Raw genomic sequence first — 21,679 nt, forward strand, 5'->3', positions numbered from 1 at the left:
GTTCATAGAAATAAAATTATAACTTAAGTTATAAAATTAGATTTATTGTAACATACCTGTATCAGACTTAGCTATAGTAAAATAAGATATTATTTTCTTATTTAAGCCAATATCCCATCGCACTTCTATGTTATCCTGTGTCTGAGATTCTTTCAGCTTTTTATCATAGTCAGCTTCCATTTTTACAAGAGGGCCAAATATATTCTGATATTGATAACCATCTTCATATCTAGGAATATAAATTTTAAATATTTACTTTTAATATTTAATGCACCATCTAATTACCCGAGATACACTAACTTAATATTACAAAACAAAATACATATGGAGAACTAATTCAGAAGTCAAACAACAAAAATCAGCGTTATATTTACCAAATTTTCACAGGACTAGTTTCGATATTTTTTTGATTTTTGTTGTTTGACTTCTGAATTAGTATTTATTTGGCGTGTTATTGTGTCTTAATATGGAGAACTGCAGAACATAAATCCAATTTTTAATGCATAGTCTACAACATACAGGGCTAAGCATTAAGTCAATCATGATCGACTGGTGGATCACCAAAACTTTTTGGTATGATCACCTTTACTAAGACCTAAGATGCACATACTAAAAGAAATATATTTATGGAACACTGACGTCAGACAGACTGGACAATCGGCTTTCACAATGGATGTGACTGTGTTTACTTAAGTATATGATTCAATGAATGTGTAGACAATACATATATCTTCATTAGAAGAGCATGATGACACTTAAGTACATATGTTGGTTTCAGATTCATCGGTTCACATACATTCGCTGCTCGTTGTCCAAGCTCTAGCAGTCGCTAAAGTTTTTCATTCAACTTGATAATTTTGCGTTACTTGTGTTTTTATAGTAAAAATAGTAATCTGTCGTACTTTAAAAGAGGGATACAATGTCGAAAACAAATGTTAAGAAAAGAAAAACATACAATTTTAACACAGAATGAGAAGAACAGTTTCTCTTTACAATGGTGAATGCAAAATGTGTGTGTTATGTATGTCATGCAAGTGTGGCACTTCCAAAAAAAGGAAACGTTGAAAGGCATTTCAAAAGTATGCATGGAAGTTTTGATACAGATTTTCTGCTAAAAAGCAGATTGCACAAACAAATGTTAAAAGAATTCAAATCACAATCAGACAATAATATTTTTTTTAACCTCAATAGTATATCTAATGCTGCAACAGTTGAATCTTTTTGTGCGAGTCATGTGTTGGCAAAACATAAGGAATCTTTCACAGATGGAAAAATGATGGAAAAGCGTTTCTGGAAGCCAGTGATTCATTATTGTATTCAAGAACAAAAATGAAATTATTTCTGGAATTAAAGACATACAACTTTCGCATAGAACTATCACACGTCATACAGAATGGATGAGTTCTGATCTGGCTGATCAACTGACTGAAAATATTATCAACTGTATTTGCTTTTCCTTGCAGTTTGGTGAATCTACGGACATGGTTGATATGAGCTCAGCTTTGCACTTTTATAAGTTTTATTATTATTATTATTATTATTTAGGATATGAGTGTAAAAGAAGAATTATTAATAATATTACCTCTAAAAAAGAAAGCCCGAGGTGAAGATGTTTACTGCACCTTCAAAAAATACATAGAGGAGGGAAAAAATTCCAATTCACAAAGCTGTATCAGTGAGAACTGGTGGGGACCCATCAATTACCGGCAATATCAATGGATTTTTAGCTATGTGTATCAGAAATGACATACCGCATTTCCGTTCTTATCATTACATTATTCATACGCAGGCCCTCTGTTATAAAATTCTAAATATTCATCATGTTATTGGAATCTGCATGAAAATTGTGAACTTAATTCGAGGAGGAAGTCTTCAGAAAAGAATGTTCCAGGCCCAATTAGAAGAAAATTATCTGATTACAGAGAATTGTTATATCATGCAGATGTTCACTGGTTAAGTCAAAATATATATTTTTGCAAAGATTCAGGGACCTACTATAAGAGGTAAAAAATTTTTTGGAATCAAATGATAGAGTATATATTGAACTTAGTGATGACGTTTGGTTGATGGATTTAGCTTTTGTTGTTGATATAAAAAGCTATCTTAATGAACTGAACTTACAATTGCAAGGGAAAAAAAAAAAAATCACACAATAGTAAAATTGATTGGATTTGTTAATACTTTCAAAAGCAAGCTAATATCTCCCTAGTTGATGAAGAATAAACTAAAAAATTTCTGATGAGTTCTTTAAAAACGGAGGTACATTAAACAGAGATAAATATTATGATGAGTTTCATTCTGAATTTGAGAGACGTTTTCAAGAATTTATTAGACTAGAACGAATTGTGACATTCATGTGTTACATTTGGCAATACTGATGTCGAAGAAATAACTGAAAATACAAATTATATATTCTCTTTATCTCTTGAGGAAAAAAAGTCTTTCTCCTTCAAAATGACATAAATTCAAAAGCACATAATAACTTTTGGAATCTAATGACCAAAGTAATGTATCTGAACTTTAAAAAAAGTTACTTTTCATTAAACATCGTTCTTTGGCTCTCCATATCTATGTGAATCTGCATCTTCAATGATGAATATAATTAAGACAACACATCATTCCCGTCTCGCAAACGATCACTTAGAATCCTGTGCACGATTACCAGTTAGTATTATGTATCGACATATTCAAGACTAGCAGACAGTATACAGACGAAGTCTTCTACTAACTACAAGAACGAACTTCGTGACAATTATTTCTTTTTTAATGTATTTTGAATTGTTTGATAAGAAATGCCATAATTTGAAATTATTATATTTGTGACTATCATTATTAAGTTTGTATCTTGCGTTCTGATTTAAACGCGGTTTTAAAAGAGTAAGTTTTTCTAGGTTAGATAGGTAAATACATATTCCATATTTACTATTAAGTTATAATAAATATGGTAGACTTTTTTTTTTAGCTCACCACCCCTACGTCACTGGGTGGACTGTAACAACTTGAAAAAATTAGAAGTAGCCCGTACCCTGAAAAAGTCTGCCCATCCCTGCTCTACATTATATTAAATTTCAATAGTGTAAAGCAACTTCGACTGATACTAAACTCTGAACAGATATCTAATGCTTCAAAATCTAATTCAGAAATGTGACAATAGGTTGTTGTTTTTTACAGAGCTTTTGAAATAAGAACACAAAATATATAAGTTAACATGAATATTTTGCTAAAAAAACCTAATGACTGTTGTAATAATAACACACACACAAAAGGCATGTTTCAATGGTCTAGTATACAAAACAAGTAATATCATAGTTGCCAAATCTGAAATATAAAAATCGGAAGGTTTCCATGCCATGCAGACAAGTGACTACAGGAGGTTTGCAAACTGTGCAGTATGATTTGAAGTTAAATGCATAATTTAAGGTAAAATGCATTTAATTCAGAACAGCTAATTAAATATTAAGCTATACTCTTGAACTTTTTTTATTTGATTTGTTTTTAAGATTATATTTAAAACAACAAGGAAGGAAGAAAAATTTTTGTCAGAATGCTTTTAAACACAATGAATATTAAATTACCAATAAAAGTGCACATAATCTCGCAGATAAAATTAGTAACCCATTTGGTCTTTCACAATGTGATGGTCATAATATGTTTTTGAATCTCTTTGCTTCACTGTTTGCTATGTGGTCTAGTAACGCTACATGAACCTCTTGGATTAATTTCATGCATATCAATTCAATAGTTTGTTTTATTTTACGTTCTGCCTTTGTTGCTCCTTTTTTTAGCAGGAACGTATACAGAAACACTTCAGATCAAAGAGAATTTATTCACGAAAAATTAGTCTGAAGATTACATGGGAGAAAAAAGGAATTTGCACAGTTTAAATTTCATTATGAGGTGACTACGCTGCTGCCTTAGTTTCCATTGAGAATCTGTCAAACCACCCCCCCCCTTTTTTTTTTTTTTTTTTTGTGTGTGTGTGTGTAGCATTTTCTCTGTAGACTCAGTTATCAACATTTCTTCTGGATTTATGTTTGAAAGAGGTTATCTAAATTCTGGTACATTAAAAACTACATCTGGTGATTAAATATGCCGGCTTAAATGAAGACTTATGTGAGGTTTGCCAGTTTTGGAAGTGAGTGGCCATTTTAACAAGAAGTAACAAGTACATCTATGGATAATTTGTTCCAGAACATACTGTGCATATATGACACTACAAATAACAGTGAATGCTATGGTAAAACAGAATAATATACATATTTGACGTAGTTTAACTGATAAATTTCGCACTGTACAGTATTATCATTATTAATGAATAATAATACAATCTACCATACAGTATTATTACTTTATATACTGTATTAATACAATCATGAAAAAATTACACTCTGAATGTTCTCATTAACGGATAAGACATCATGCCTTCTCTTAAATTTAGTAACATTGGCAGCATCAGCTCTTATACTTGGAAGTCATTGTAACATAAATGAAAAATTTCTAATATTGAACGTCATAAATTGTTAAAAGAGAAGCTGAGAGGTTTGGTTTATGTGATTACGGCAAAGCCTTGAGAGCTATCTGCCTAGGGGAAGGGATGCCTTCATGGAGGACTTTCTAAGAGAAACTGGTTTGTATACGCATTACACATGGGGAAAAACACCCACGCAGCCATCACGTTCGTGGGATGCCTCAGACCAAACTACCAGTGTTCTGTGACTTTACCGCTCAGTCGCTGGTGGGTGAAAGAAATTAAAGTTTTAAAAGCAGAAATTTACTGGGAGAATCTGTGTACATGGAGCCAGATGTTTTGACCTTGTTTGACAATGTTCCCTGTTGACACTTTTATGGCCAGCATGCAAAAAAAGTGCAGTTTTGAGGAGTAACCTGTAAGCTGAGAAAATGCACAGGGCTCTGAGGATGAGCATTATCATCCCCCCTCCCTTTACTTAATATGTTAGGAAAGTCTAAAAACATGCATTTTTTTTTTTTTTTTTTTTTTTTTTTTTTTTTTTTTGGTGATAACTGTGAGAACATAGTGCTTAGTTTATACCAGTGACTGTCTTACGGGCATATGCTGCTTGCTATTTTGTGTACATTTTAAAATTTCAAAAGAATTTAGCCCCCATTGTGAAGATAACTGGACCCATGGATACTGATATATGAATGTAAAACACCACTAATCAGCTCTAATATGTAAGTACATGTATGAATGTATGTATAATGAAATTTTTGAGGAAGATGAAACCAACTTCTTTTTCAGTCAATGGCATCGAATCCAATTTGAAAATTTTATTTTAGACATTTGAATATTTTAGACAATAAAGATAGAAGGCAAAGCAGACAGACATCCTATTTATGGCTGAAACTATTATGTTAATCCTGAACAGCGATTGCAATAAAGATGTCACATTGCAGAGAAACTGCAGAAAAAGAATGACATAACATGCTAAAGAGTGATGCAAAATGATACAAAGCAAGTCTCTGAAGCGGGCATGTTTAAATTTGTGAAGTTAAGGCCTACTGCCAATTGATTATAATTAAGTTGAATAATTTTGCTTCATATTTCATATTTTACTTAGTGTGCATGTGCATGTGTGTGTGTGTCTAAAAAAACATTCAGCAATGGATTTTATTTCCTTAAACACTTATTCTACACATGTACTTCCAAATACAGAGATTCTCAAGTATGGTACGAGTATTTTTATTAAAATATTTTCAATATTATGGATAGAATACTTTTTGTAAAAAATTAATAATTTTAATTTCTTAAAGAGGGAAACGTCCCTCACTAAAAGTCTCAGTACGCTTACATAAATTAAAAACAAAAAGTCCCATGACTTTACATGCCAAATCTGTAGGGACGATAACAGAATGAATTTACTATCACAGACAGCTTTTAAACAAGCATCATTAACAAATATGAAATAATTTTGCTCAAATTTCGAGAGAAACTATAAAAGTTTCTGGACTGAAGGCTTTGAAAAACTACCGAAATGTACGCAGAAAATCATACATTGGGGGGGGGTGATTACTACCCACACGAAATGTACTGCTGCATAATCCACCCTAACTTTAAAAACGTTTTTTCTTTTTCAGAAAACTTTCGTTACAATCAGATAGCTGCCAACCTTGAAGAAGAAGTAGTAGAAGTACTCGTGTAGAAACACTTCAGACGCAAACACAGAAGGCACAGCACATAGATAGTAGATAGCATACAACGCAGATCGATACTAAAGAGGAAGAATTCTGATTGCGTAGAATGCTAAAATGTTGAATCCATAACTATGAAACTTGACAGTCGAGGCATATTAAATATTAACTTTTATTTCAATTCACATTTGTGGCTGCAATTCACTCGGCACTCTAATCGTGCTTATTCAGGAGCATTTACAATTTTAATATTATTGCAATAGAAAGAGTACAGAAGCACCATCTTAACATCATCAGAAATAGCAGAGGTAACAATTATCCAATACGCAGGTTCACCAAGAGAAAGCTATCCAATATGGAGGTTCACCAAGAGAAAACTTACGTTGCTTATTAAGAGAAAAAGTTTCAATTTTCGAAATTTTGAGTTCAGGTTCCGAATTATATACGTCATCAGCATTACGTAAACCATGAGACATTAGAAATGATACACAGCAGAAAAGTTATTAATATTTTTAGAATACACAGAGGAAATACCCAAATAAGAAATGAGGACTTGAGAGGCTATGATTAAATTAGATTATACAGCTGATTTACAATTTTTTTATCTTACATATATATAGGCTCACTAAGTAAAACAATAGATAAATACAGATATATGAAAAATATTGTAGGAAATTAAATGTGTAGTCATTTCTTTCCCACAGCTGTTATACCTGCTAAATTAAAATAATGAATCTGTGATGTGAAAATACATGGTACCTTAAAAGAACTTGCTGTGGTTCCTCATCAACTCCGGGTTTTTCAAGATCTTCAAACGAAGCATCAACATTATCCTGAAAAAAAAAATTACAATAATTTATGTCATACTGAGAAACTTAATGAATTCTATGCAAATAGGATTTATAATACTGCTGCTATAAGGTGTAATATGGAAAAAGAAAATGTATAAATTAATTAATATATATATATATATATATATATATATATATATATAATATGAAAATTATATTTAATAAATATGCTAATTTCTTTACAAAAAACTTTTTAATTAATAGTTTTTCTAAATGTACTAAAATCTGTAACCCATAAATTGATTCTCTATTGAAAAAAAAAGCAGACATCCACATTTATACATTAAGACATTTCCCTTTTACATAATTATTTAGTGGTAAAATAATAAAATTCCAATCATACCTTCCACAGTTCTTCTAGTTTATTGATTTGAGGAGCTGTTACTTGTCTAGCACGCAACTGTTCTTGCTCCTGAGGTACTTTGACCAACCATGCTAAGAAACTACGATCACTAATAAGAGGCTTCCACTGATCTGGATCCCTAGCATAAAAATAAAATTGCATTCAAAATAGCGTTAAACAATTTATGTTTCATTCAAACAAAGTGTATTTCATTATAATAACAGATTTTAAATAGTAAAATATAAAGAGAGAAAAAGACAGAGATAGCTTTTTAAAAAGGATGGTTATGCAGGCTATATATTATATATATATAGAGAGAGAGAGAGTGAGTGAGAAATGATGTATATGAGATACAGAAAAACAAATGTGCATATACAGCATAAACGGAATTTACTAAAATATCATATATACATCAGTCAACAATCCTTATGCTTAAAAATGCTACAAATGTTAGGTATATTATTTATGTGCTGCTACCTCAAAGTTTAACGGAAAATGTGTGACAGAATGTGAGACTTTTTATTTGTACACACACTGAAAAACACTGCATAATTATCATCACAGCACCGATGTGCATTTCATTAAAGAAACATCTTTGAGGAATTAGTATGCTTTATCAGTTTTAAACATAAATCTGGAATAATTTAGTCATAACTGAAAATAATTATATTAAAAAAAAAAAAGCAATGTTTACCACCATGCATAAATAGAGAATCGTAGATTCAAATGGTTCTGAATCAATCACTAGGACATTCAATTTATTTTTAAAAAGTCCAATATAATTTAAATATTTAGTGACATAGTGTTGTCATTTATTAATGGACATAGACTAAAGTAATTTACATTTTGAGGAAAAGAAGTTCTACGTTATTCAACGTTAAAGTCAGCATAGTTGTCATAAGAGGCTAAGCTGTAATTTATGGTACTCCAAAGACATTTATATACAGTCAAAAGTCTTTAATCCAGACATCCATAATCCGGACCTCAAAGCTACAAACTTTCTGCGCATGCGTAAACTTTAACGCATAATGCCTTTACGCATACGCATTTAATGTATAACGGACGGTATAACCTAAGCTAAAATTATCTAATTATCTATTTCAGTTAATGCTGCAGATTGCGTTGTTCCTTAATCTTCTAATTGAATCCGGCTTATTATTTTTTGCAGACTGTTAGAGCAATTTTATAGAAGTAAGCTTGAACTTTCCATTATGTCAAAAAGAATTTCCGATTCTGGAGCTACCAAAGGATCTACAAAGCGAAAGCATCTTTCGATGTTCATCAAACAAAAAGTGGAATTGCTGCAAAAAATGGATAAAGGCATATCCTTTGATTTTCTAACCATTCTGAAATATGTTTATCATTTTCATGCTGCTCTGCGGGGGGGGGGGGGGGACGCAATGAACTGGAAGTTGATATGTCAGCACCATCCTTATCTTCAGGGCAGATGTTTTTATTTTGTTTGGCTTATAATTCCTTACTAAATGTAGTATTTCATCTCGATGTAATGCGTCTTTGATATGATTTAAATCAAATTCCTCGTCATTATAAATATGACGAATACACATCAAATAGTTTTCTGGTTGCAATTTTATAATTTCGACTATGCGTAATGTATGCTTTACGCATGCACGCGTTGAAAGAAATGTTTAATAAAGTAAACAAATAAATATTAAGCCTTTTTTTTTTGTAAATTTTGATAACCTTTAGATCATAATTGCTCTTTATTTCATAAATTACAGTTTCATATTTTTAATTTTATAATTTCTGCATGCCATCTTAACAGATTTAAACTGATGATCCATAATCCGTAAAAAACCGAAGTCCCGATGAGTCCGGATTAAAGACTTTTGACTGTATATGTATTAATAACTCATTAAATTTTTGCTTTCATAATGCTTTTTTCTCCTTTTTTATATTCTATACATATAAATGCATTCATTTCTTAAATGTTTTGGACTGCCATTCCATTTACATTTACTGAAAAAAAAATGTCTCCCAATTAAGATTTCTACAATTTCTTTTATTAAATTATGACAGAATGGAACAAATGATGTATTTTTAATGGTATATAATAATTAACATCTAGCATCTAAATGTGTTTACAGATTCCCTTTAAAGATACAAGTTGAATTAATTGGCACGTGATTAAATATTTTGTATTTTACACAGCACACACACACACACACACAAAAAAAAAAAAAAAAAAGTAGAATAGTTGTCAGTTTAATATGTTAATATGTGATCCACTTTCAAATACAATAAGAGACAAATTAGAATTTATGATCTTAACAAGCTTAGAAAACATAACCAACCACATAAAACTGCTAGGTACAACAAAAAATAATACTTCTAAAAGTTTATCTATACTTTCAGAAGAAGGTTAAAAATTAATAAAGATATTTTATCTTTTTTAATTAGCTTCTTTTTTAAGTAACTTCACAGCTTTCACTTTTTTACACATGTGAGAAAAATCACATATTAACAAACTACATATTATTAATGAATGACTACATATTTATTAATGAATTAATTTTCCTGATGGAAAATTCAAAACTTCCTTTTAAACTAATGGGGAAAAACCCGGGTGTCCAACTCCTCAACTTACCAATTCATATCTTTCAAACTACTCTGTGCTGCACATGGCTGACGACACAACAAAACAACAACAGAATCAGCTTTAGCAGGTATAAATCCAAGCACAAAAACATTTCTACATCCACAGCTGTAGCATTCTAACACAGTTTCACCTAGTGGACCATCTTTATGTAAAGTGACTTCTTTATGCTTAGCTCTCACTAGATGATTTATAATGTGGCTGAAAAAAAAATTTTAGAAGATATATTTTTCCAGAATTAATGCAGAGTATTTTTTTTCAGAAATAAAACCAAACTCATAACTTACCTTCCTGATGTATTACCCCTTCCATTGCAAAACCATTTTTTACATATGTTGCACTGAACAACACAACTTGGATCATGAATACCACAGTACCTTAAAAATACAAATTTAACATTTATTATGATGATAAACATTTAACACACATACATAAAATTAAAACATATAAATCTCTCTCTCTCTCTTTTTTTTTTTTTTTTTTTTCCAAAATCCTATAGATAAAAAAAAAATTATTTACTTTTAACTTCAGAAAGTCGATAATTTCATAAGATACAGATGTCAGCCTGTATATTAGGTTTTTATTTTCTGATATAAAAGCTTTAAAACCACAGTAATACTTTTTCAATTCATTATTTCTGAATTTATAATAATTTTCTAGCAATTTAAAAATCAGAATGTGTTACAGTCTGTCATTTTAAAATTAGTAATTTAATAATATCAATATGGAAACAAAATGAGCTTTATATACACTAAGGTAATTAAGATACAATAACATGTCAAACAAATATTAATTTAGAAGTCGGTGAAAATTTGAAAATATAACACTCGGGAAATATGTTTTTTTAATGTCAGGAAATATGTTTTTTGTTGTTTGACTTCTAAAATAATACACTAAGGTGGTCAAAAATAAGTTACAGAAATACCGTTATTTCCTAGCACATTTTCCTTCTAGCTTTAGCACCAGGTTCTAAATATTTAAAAAATATTCATGTAATTTACCCCTTCGTCAATGCATTCAATGATCTTTCCTAAATTTTAAAATGAATTCATTCACAGATTGTTTTTATCTTACTAACAAAGATACACCCTTGCAAACTAGCAGCAAAGGTCATGTTCACCCTTTCCTTCTAGCAGCTGAATTTTACAATAGCCTATTACATAAACCTACGAATCACAATGAAGCAAACACAAACTGACATGCAGTCTATGATTTCACTGAATTACCAGTATAATAATTTTCTCTGATTATTTATGGCTGATTTGAGACCGAAGGAATAGCACTGATAATATTAAGAATGGCTGTGACTAAAGTTACAAGGGAGTACAAATGAAGATATCTTACTAGATATTATAATGTTAATATTACTAGACATTCGTATTGCAATTGCGATGGTTATCTGTAGTTTATACATAACTACTTTTCATTTATTTTCTTACTGTAACCTTGTCCATCAGAAATTAAATTATTTACTTAATTTTTCCCTCTTGATTTTCAAGCAATAAATTTATTCAAAAAGGCAAGGGATATGTCAGGAAATATGATACAACTGCATGAAATATTAATGTAGCAACCAGTTTTGTCTCCCCCCCCCCATAACCTCCAGCTACATCAAGACATTTATCATCAGACTATAAAAGACTTTGGAAGAAGCTATCTCTTGAATTCTGTGAAACTCTTTAGTTCTTTATCCTACAGGAGAATTTAATAGTCCCGAATAGTTTCTATTATTTGCACCTAGAAGCTGCAACATCACAATGCCGCAGTCACATTCATTCGTCTCGAAATGGAACAGCAACACAAAAATTATATTGCAGCTTTCTGCTTCTCCAAAGTACATTCATTCAATAAGATAACTATTTTCACACTGCTCTTGTAAACCCTAAATGGTCAGTGATGTTGCTTACTGACCAAGTTGACCATATTTTCATGGCAAGGTTTTATTATCGCAAAGAAAGATGGTAGAGAATATTTAATGATATGTGTTAAACTTAGCATTATTTTCAGTAACTGAACCGTTATAAAAATTTAAGCACATTAAGACATGAAGTATATTTCTAGGCTATTCAATTATAATTATTTCTCTGAAGAAATTATCTTTCACAGAACATTGTTTATCTAAGCCTTATTATAAACATCCTACGCACCATAACAGTTTTATATCAAAATATAATGTAACTTTTATTGTTTGAGTGCTTAACCTAGGTATCTCCTTTGGCCAACTACTATTTCATAACAAAATATTATTTTAATCAGTCCTGTATTTTCTCGTGTACTAGAAAGAATTAATTATAAAATAATTTTAACCCTGCCCCCAGTGCAAAAAAAAAAAAAAAAAAAAAATTCTTGAGATTTGGGACACTTTTTACTCGTCCAAAATAAATTCTGTATTAATTTATCAGATACAGGAATGTGCTCTTTATTCAAAAGATATGCACTGATTCAAAATTTTTATAAGTCTGAGTAGTGCAAATACCAAAACAGTCAAAAGTCGTTAATCCGGAATGATCTATAATCCAGACCTCAACGCTACAAACTTTCTGCGCATGCGTCATTACACTCATGCGGATAATACGTTTACGCATGCGCGTTTAATGTATAATGGACAGTATAAGCTAAGCTAAAATTATCTATTTCAGTTAATGTTGCAGATTGCGTTGTTCCTTAATCTTCGAAATGGATCCGGTTTATTATTTTTTGCAGACTGTTAGAGCAATTGGTACTTTTCCGTTTTGCCAGCGCAAGCAATAAAGTCGCCAATAATGGTACAACCGATGCCAAATGGAATATTCTCACTGGTAACCTTTTACGCCTCATTTTAAAAACAAGTCGCAGCTTTTTCTTATCAGATTGATTGTTTCTTTCAATAGTGGCATATAATTACATAGAATTTTTATCAGATAGTTCAGTTTTATGTCTAAGGCCATTTTCGGTAATTAAGTCAATCAGGATGCAATCACAGCGCTTACACGAAGCTGAAAATATAGAAAAGGTAAAGTCAAGGGTTAAATTCATCAATTCTAATGAGAATGCATTAGCGAAGTAAAGAACTGCGGTTTTACATAATTTCTGAGTAAGCTATTCGTACGAATTGAAATATTTCTTTCATTTAAACTTGCGTTCCAAATTAAGATTTAACTTGAAATTAATGTAGATAATTACTGAAAGCATTAGATTTTTGTAGAGTAGTTTACGTAAGATGAGATCGCTTGGGGTCATGTGATATGAACCAGCGAATCAGGATGTTGAACCATGAAAGCATAGTAAATTCTTAAATTAATGTCTTTTTACAAATTTATTGTCTTTATTTATTGGCTTTTTATAAAATTTTAAGCGATATTAAAAAGTTTATGCCTTCAAAAAAAGAATTCTTAGAACTAATATTTTTTAAAAATATTTTTTATGTGTATACTGTATGTTGTCTGCTTGGCAAGATTTGCGCTGGCCAAACGGAAAAGTAACAAGCAATTTTATAAAAGTAAGTTGGAACTTTCGATTACGTCAAATAGAATTTCCGATGCTGGAGCTGCCAAAGGATCTACAAAGCGAAAGCATGTTTTGATGTCCATCAAACAAAAAGTGGAATTGCTGCAAAAAATAGATAAAGGCATATCCTTTGTTTCTCTAACCATTCCGAAATCTGTTTATCTATTTCACGCTGCTCTGCGCGGGGAAGGAGGGACGTCGCGCAATGAACTGGAAGTTGATCTGTCAGCACTATCCTTATCTTCAGAGCAGATGTATTTATTTTATTCAGCTTATAACGTAGTATTTCATCTGATGTACTCCGTCTTTGATATGATTTAAATCAAATTCCTCGTCATTATAAATATCACGAATACAAATCAAATAGTTTTCGGGTTGCAATTTTATAATTTCGACTATGCCTTATGTATGCTTTACGCATGCGCGCATTGAAAGAAATGTTTAATAAAGTAAACAAATAAATATTAAGCTTTTTTTTGTAAATTTTGATACCCTTTAGATCATAATTGCTCTTTATTTCATAAATTACGGTTTCATATTTTTAAGTTTATAATTTCTGTATGCCATCTTACCAGATTTAAACTGATCTATAATCCGGAATCGCCAAAATCCCGATGAGTCCGGATTAAAGACTTTTGACTGTACTAACCAAACAACCCAAGTCAAGTTATCCCACACTCATGAGAATGATAATGTTTCATAAATTATTAAAAATAATTTGAAGTCATAACTTATGACTGCTGAATAAAATGTAATTATAGCTTTTGTGAAAAACTGAGCAAGACGACCATTTTCAACAAAATAATGAAGCAGCCAGGAAATGTTGCAAAAAACTGTTGCAATGTACTGTTCCCTTCAAATTAGTATATATAGCAGGGAATCCCACCTCAATTTCAAAGAACAGTTTTCTTCACTGATGCCTTTATATTTTTCTATATAGTACAGTATATAGCATAATCATAAAACAAACAATTGTAAATAACTTAAAGATAGCAATTAGACTAAAAATATGAAAAAAAAATTTTTTTTAATGTTTTAATTAGATTAATCTTTTTTGGCAGGGGGTTGTATGTGCATGTATTATTTTATTGAAATAATTTTTATATTTGGCAAATAATTACAACTTGCTTATTGATGGCAATTACATACTAGTGACATAATTGCCCTTCAACGCGTTTCAACAGTCAGTGTGGGTGAAAGAATAGACGTAGATTTTGCTGTAGTTCATTAGTTTTACGTTTTTCATATTTTTCTTTTTTTCGTTATTTATCTGTATCCTTTTAGCAAATTTCACAGAAAAATTTGAATGCTGGACAAACAGAAAAGCACTAATTTTGAACAAAAAAGAACTATGACTTGAAAATTTATAAAAAACAAATACAGTCAAAAGTCTTACTTAGGACTTTAGGCAATTCTGGATTATCGATTTTTCCAGATTATAGATCATCAGTTTAAATCTGGTAAGATGACATGCAGAAATTATAAAATTAAAAATATGAAACTGTAATTTATGAAATAAAGAGCAATTATGATCTAAAGGGTATCAAAATTTACAAAAAAAAAAGCTTAATATTTATTTGTTTACTTTATTAAACATTTCTTTCAACGTGCGCATGTGTAAAGCATACATAAGGCATAGTTGAAATTATAAAATTGCAACCAGAAAACTATTTGATTTGTATTCGTGATATTTATAATGACGAGGAATTTGATTTAAATCATATCAAAGACGGAGTACATCAGATGAAATACTACGTTATAAGCTGAATAAAATAAATACATCTGCTCTGAAGATAAGGATAGTGCTGACAGATCAACTTCCAGTTCATTGCGCGACGTCCCCCCTTCCCCGCACAGAGCAGCGTGAAATAGATAAACAGATTTCGGAATGGTTAGAGAAACAAAGGAGCCGTTATCCATTTTTTGCAGCAATTCCACTTTTTGTTTGATGGACATCGAAACTTGCTTTCCCTTTGTAGATCCAGCATCAGAAATTCTATTTGACATAATGGAAAGTTCCAACTTACTTTTATAAAATTGCTCTAACAGTCTGCAAAAAATAATAAGCCGGTTCCAATTCGAAGATTAAGGAACAACGCAATTTGCAACATTAACTGAAATAGATAATTAGATAATTTTAGCTTAGCTTATACCGTCCATTAAACATTAAATGTGCATGTGTAATTATGATGCGCATGCGTCAACGCATTATGCGTCAGCTTTGAGATCCGGATTATGGGTGTCCGGATTAACGACTTTTGACTGTACTACCAATATGGCATAAAACTCATCATGTGTAATAAAACTGAAGATAATAAAATCCCCTTGTTTATGAGGCATTGGATAAATTAGTCATGGGCATTTCTTTCACATGAACAACTGTTTCGGACAGTTTTACTACTGAACTGGACTGGTTTACTGCTGAAAGAAAGATGCATGATTTTTTTTTTATTTCCTTTCGAAACCCATTGCAAGTTGTTCGTTTTCAACCAAACAGCTATCAGCTTCAAATGCAATCAGCTTGTTTGTCATGGAGAACCAGTTTCCCTTGTGTTAACCCCAAAACGATCTGTGGTGATTGGCCACTGTGACAAAGCAGAAAAATTGTTTCAAACAGTTGTTCTTTCGAAACAAACTGATGTGTGATAGCAGCCTTAAAAGCAGTTTCGTACAATGTAATGATGGCAAGACTTGTAATGAAGGAGTTAACAAAAACCAAAAAGCTAGAGATAAAAAAAAAAATTTTTTTAACTAAATTAAATTGTTAAAAACAGACCTACATATAAGAACGTAGAAAATAAAGAGTGACTTTCTACGAAACAAATAACAAACACATATATTTAATCAATAACTTCCCATTTGAAATGAAAACTTACTTGCAGGCATGTTCTGGCAAGTCTTTTGTATAATACTGATCTTCTTCTTCCTCCTGAAATGTTAGTTCTCCAAGACTCTGTGTAGCAGAACATACATCTCTGTCCAACCCATTTGGAAGAGACAAATCAGGCCCGTTCAACTATAATTTTGAAGTAAGCTTCTTAACATAGTGAAAATATATACTCATAATACAAACAAATATTTAAAAAAAATCTCCAATTAATTATTCTTAAATCTTTTACTATCTGTACATATAATAAAAGAAAGAGTCTGTATGTGTCTTCGTGCTGCACACAAGCAAATAGAGCCAGGGCTACGAAATTTGGTACATAGGTGAATCTAGACATGAGCCAGTGCACCTCGAAGCGATTTTTTCAATATTCGAATCAGATTTATTATTATTATTATTTTATCTTTTTTGATGGAATCACATCATTTTGAATAGTTTCATTCTTTTAGAAATGTGGTTTTGGAAAGTTTTCATTCAAGGCTTTGCATACTGCACTGCTGACTGTTGAAAATATGATATAAAATATTATTAATTATACACGCACATCTCGTTCTTCTTATTTTGACATGTATGTATCTCGCGAGGCACAACAGAACAAATTTCCTTTTTCTCTCTCTTCTCTTTATTAGCTAATGGCAAAGAGGTTTGTATATTTTGAATTATGTCATCCACAAAGCATAATTTTAATTGCTTATTGCTTTCTGATGATAGTTTCATTCTCTTAGAAATGTGGTTTGAGCAACAGCTTTTTATTCACTGCTTTCAATACTGGACTGCTGACTATTTTCTCTTAAAAATACGAGATTTGTTGCTTACAGTCGGATTTACTTTGCAGAAAAAATGACCGATAACCAAACAGCCTGATGATAAGAGCAATATTTGTTCTTTTGATAAAATTATCATGGTGGTAAACTTTGCGATGATACATTTTTGTATTTCCCAAGACTACAAAGTTTATGAAAATAGAAATTTCAGAGTATGTTGTAGCTGAAAGGTATAGTATAAAATAAAAATGTTTGCAATAATTTACTTAAATATATTATTTCTTCTGTTCTAGTAATATCATCATAGTAATCATCTAGTAGCATCATAGTAAAATCTAATAAATAAAAAAGAGAATAGGTTATCATTATTTATTTTTAAGTTATGTCACTCTTGAAAAGCTTTCATGTATTTTAGTATAAATTAAAAATAAATTACTTAATAGTTCAATATATTGCAATTAGTTGAATAAATGCCAATCCGAAAATTTTAATATTTCACTGTCTGTTTGAATTCCAAACTGTGACCAAAAGAAATTTCTTGCAGATACCAACTTTTAGATTTCAAGCAAAATATAAGTACAAATTTGATATTTTTCTTTGCATTTTTAATCCTATGTTTTGGCAAATACCTAGTAAATAGTTTTTAATTTAATTAACAAATTTTGTTTTGTTAAAGAAAAATCCTGCCCCTCTACTTTTTTTTAATTGCTGCCTGTCCTACTTTCAAATTTTGCATTAGCTCGTGTGCAATGTAAGTTTGAGACCATTGTTGTAAAGTATTTTTTATGTAATATGCCTTCCTGCATTGCAGCAAAGTGCCATGAAATTCATGGAAATGAGAAAGATAGGGATATTAGATTTCATATTTTTCAAAGAACAATTTGCTTTTATCGAAAAAAATGAATATATATGTCAAAGACAGGATTCTATGAAGGACGCACAAATTTGCAGAGAATGTTTTCTATGTAGTGCCTTTGAAGATGACATAAAAAATCACTTGTTTGGATTCCCACAAAAGAAACTGTTAAAATCAAATACTGTGCAAAGAAAAGAAAAATAATGCAAAGTGTATTTGAAAGACTACATAATTAAGCTTGAAGAAAATTCATTTTGATATTGATTATGAAAATGATGATAAGAACAATAAAACAGAATACAAATGATTTTACAATACAAGATATGAATAATTTTAAAATAGAATTCACAAATGATGACACAAATATTGCTATATGCCTTAACTAAAAAAAATAAACAATAATGCACTGAAAATTTGTACAAAACTTTCAGAATATTAAAGTAATTTCACATAAAAAGACTTTTTTCCTATGCATTCCTTTTGAAAGATTAAGTAATTCTCTTTAGATAATGTGAGCAAAGTTGTTTAGTCAAACTTAGGACAATGATCTTATATTTATTTAAATGTATTAATTTAATGTATGTGTACAGATGTAAGTATAAGTTAGATATTTATTTTAAAAATATCTGTTATTTTATCACATCAGAAGAGAAACATGCCAATTTAAAATTTATAATTAGGTATAAAAAGCAATCTTAGATTAAAATAAATTTTGAATAACTATTGATTTCAAGGGCAGTCAAACACCAGTTCCTCTTCTTTAGCTGCAGGGGAAAAAACTAACATGTATATTCAAAACGATGACAAACTAAAGGGCTTTTCTTGAAAGAAGAGGTCTAATTTTAAAAAGCTGTTATTAGAAAGAGTAATGAAATTCTCCCACTTAGTATGAAGATAAGATAATGAATGTCATAGTTTTTTCCCCTCATTTTTTAACGATAAATGCACAAACCTGCAACTTTTAAGAAAACATTGTATATTTTATCTATATTTTAAAATAAAAAGGTATCATTGACTTGCTAGAAATGCATATGGTAAAACATTTTCTCTTCTAAATTAAAGCTATTTATCATGCACAGATTTTTTAAGGCTGTCCCCCCCCCAAACTTAAAATGTTCATTTCCCTTTTGCTGTGAACTGCATCTTTGCACTGTGTCAACATGACTACATCATCACTACTCACTTCATGTTTCAGAGTAGAAAAGCTCTATGAACTAGCCCTTCTCTTCAAATTCCTGGATTATAGTAACTAATTCCTCGGATTCCCAGCTGTCAGCACTCCGACACTAGTCGCAAATCTGGGTCCTCTGAAGTCGTGATTATTCGCACTTTTTATCGTTCTTTCTAGCTGCAGATCTGATTCCGAAGGAGTCTTCATTATTCACTCTTTCAAATCTGGTTCCTGCAGAGTCTTGATTATTTGCTCTTTTCACTTCCTCATCAGAGCTCTTCCTTTGAGTTTCATTTAGATTCTTTGAGTATTGTGTCATACTACAGCTATGTATATTAGATATTACCTTTTTTATACAATATTATAGTAATATATATGTAAAATAATAAATTCTATTTTATATTTATTTACTTATTTTACTAATGTCTTGTTATCAAGAGCTGTAAATTTATCTTTAATCTTCTTTGGAATTAGGATATATTTATAAACATAATTTTTTCTATCAAATGTATTTTTTAAAGGTTGCAGGATGTGGATCCTACCAAACAGAAAAATCTCGAGCGATATTTGGTATCATTTTGTCATATTAAATTTTAAAAAAATAAAAAAGGGAAAATACCAGTATTGTTTGCAGACAATTTTTTATTCTCTGGGAACTGCCTCCAATTTATTTTCATCTTGGCAATGAAACACTATGCCATTTTTGATTTAAGAATGAATCAGAAAGGAAAATACAAATACACATGAAAAACAAAAACTACTTTCACACATTTCTCTCCTTATTTAAATTATGATGGCAGCCACAAAAGTATCTACGGTTTAATCCTAGTATCCGGTGCATAAGGGATTTGGCTACTTTTGTCGACTTTAAGATGAGCAGTAAATGGGACATATACGATGAGTAGTTAAACGGGTCATTTTGGAGTTGGCGATAATTTTCAAAATCGCGCCAAGGCTGCACCGTATACTAGGATTTTACCGTATCTACTAAAGGAATGTTTTCTTAAGCTATCTGTTGTTGGAAAAAAATGTTCAGTAAAAAAAAAAATGCCTTTACTTCGTGAAAACAAATGGCATCCAAACAAAAACTAGCAGTTTGCTGTAGCAGGGCTGGTCGCCAAATTTTCGCCAAGTTACCATAATCCAAAGATTAACCAGAAATTTTAATAGATTTCTCAATTTTATGTCCTAAGGCCATTTGTGGTAATTAAGTCAATTAGGATGCAATCACACTGCTCACCCAAAGGCGAAAATATAGAAAAGGAAAAGTCAAGGGTTAAATTCATCCATTCTAATAAGAATGCACTAGCGAAGTAAAGAACTGCAGTTTTACATAATTTCTGAGTAAGCTATTCGTATGAACTGAAACAGTTCTTGCAATCAAACTTGTATTCCTTATTAAGATTTAATTTGAAATTAATGTAGATAATTACCAAGAGAATTAGATTTTTGTAGCATAGTTTACGTGAGATGAGATCACTTGGGGTATTGTGATATGAACCAGCTTACTGCCTTTTTACAAAATTTTAAACGATATTAAAATGTTTATGCCTTCAAAATAAAAAATTCTTAGAACTAATATTTGTTAGCATGTGTTATGTGTATACTGTGTGTTGTCTCCAATAAAGTGTGTAATAAAGTATACTGTGTGTCAGCAAGATTTGCACCAGTGAAACGGAAAAGTACCAAAAATTTAGATAGTAATATGGCACCCTGGAGTTTCTCGCCGAGAAATTTGTCACCAAGCGAAGGCGTATATAAAAAGTAGTTCTGTATTTTATTAAATAGTGAGCTATCTCATTGGGCCATTTCTGTAAGATAATAAATTTTAGAAGTTGTTAGAAACTGTGAGGGTAAATTGGGAAGTACGCATCATTGTGTTGTGGTGTGCTGATAATAGTGGTCAGAGTGTACCTTTTGTTATACTGCTCAGTCTGATTCAGTAGGCTTCCAGCTTTACTAGTGAATTAAAATTGTATTGGTCAATAAATGCACTAGTGAATTAAACAGTAGTGCATCTATTAATTGTAATGTCACAAAATGTGTGCTGCAATTGAAAATTCTTATTAGTGCAAGGTCCATGGAGAAATAACATTTTCTTGGGCAATATGTCTTTCTGCAGTACCCTTTAAGTGTGTGCTATGTATGACCTAAATACGAGTTAAGATGTAGTGCCTAGGAGTGATAAGCCTTCTATAGCGAGTGATGATCTCGTCAAGGATATTGAGGACAACGTTCATGATAACTACAGATTCACAATCTCGAAATTTTCTGAACATTTCTCGGACTGTTTTGTATGAAACAGTCATTCGAAAATTAGGGTACCAGAAATTCTGTGCTTGTCAAGTCCTCTGAAAATTCTCACAGAGATCCACAAAACCAATCAAATGAGCTGTGCCTTAGATATTCTTTCCTGGTATTACACAGAAGGGGAAGAGTTTTTAACGAGCAATGACTGGTGATGAGACTTATGTGGCATATGTGAGCATTGAGACGAAACAACAATTAATGATAGTGTCATCCTAATTTCCCAAACAAGCTGAGTAAGGCTATA

At 30.9% G+C, this 21,679-nt stretch overlaps 1 protein-coding gene across 1 annotated transcript in view; it reads right to left on the bottom strand.

Moving 5' to 3' along the window:
• Positions 1–21,679, bottom strand: part of Upf1 (Upf1 RNA helicase) — a 97,422-nt gene that overhangs the window by 70,962 nt on the left and 4,781 nt on the right. The window contains exons 2-7 of the mRNA XM_035375232.2: positions 16,324–16,463; positions 10,249–10,338; positions 9,953–10,162; positions 7,345–7,483; positions 6,910–6,983; positions 57–229 (exon numbers count right to left, since the gene is read on the bottom strand). Of these exons, the coding sequence (XP_035231123.1) occupies positions 57–229; positions 6,910–6,983; positions 7,345–7,483; positions 9,953–10,162; positions 10,249–10,338; positions 16,324–16,463 (826 nt within the window). The remainder of the gene's footprint in view (positions 1–56; positions 230–6,909; positions 6,984–7,344; positions 7,484–9,952; positions 10,163–10,248; positions 10,339–16,323; positions 16,464–21,679) is intronic.

This window comes from Stegodyphus dumicola, chromosome 2 (assembly GCF_044657685.1).
Source record: "Stegodyphus dumicola isolate Sdum_Otavi_A_Nest chromosome 2, ASM4465768v1".
Taxonomy (NCBI): domain Eukaryota; kingdom Metazoa; phylum Arthropoda; class Arachnida; order Araneae; family Eresidae; genus Stegodyphus; species Stegodyphus dumicola.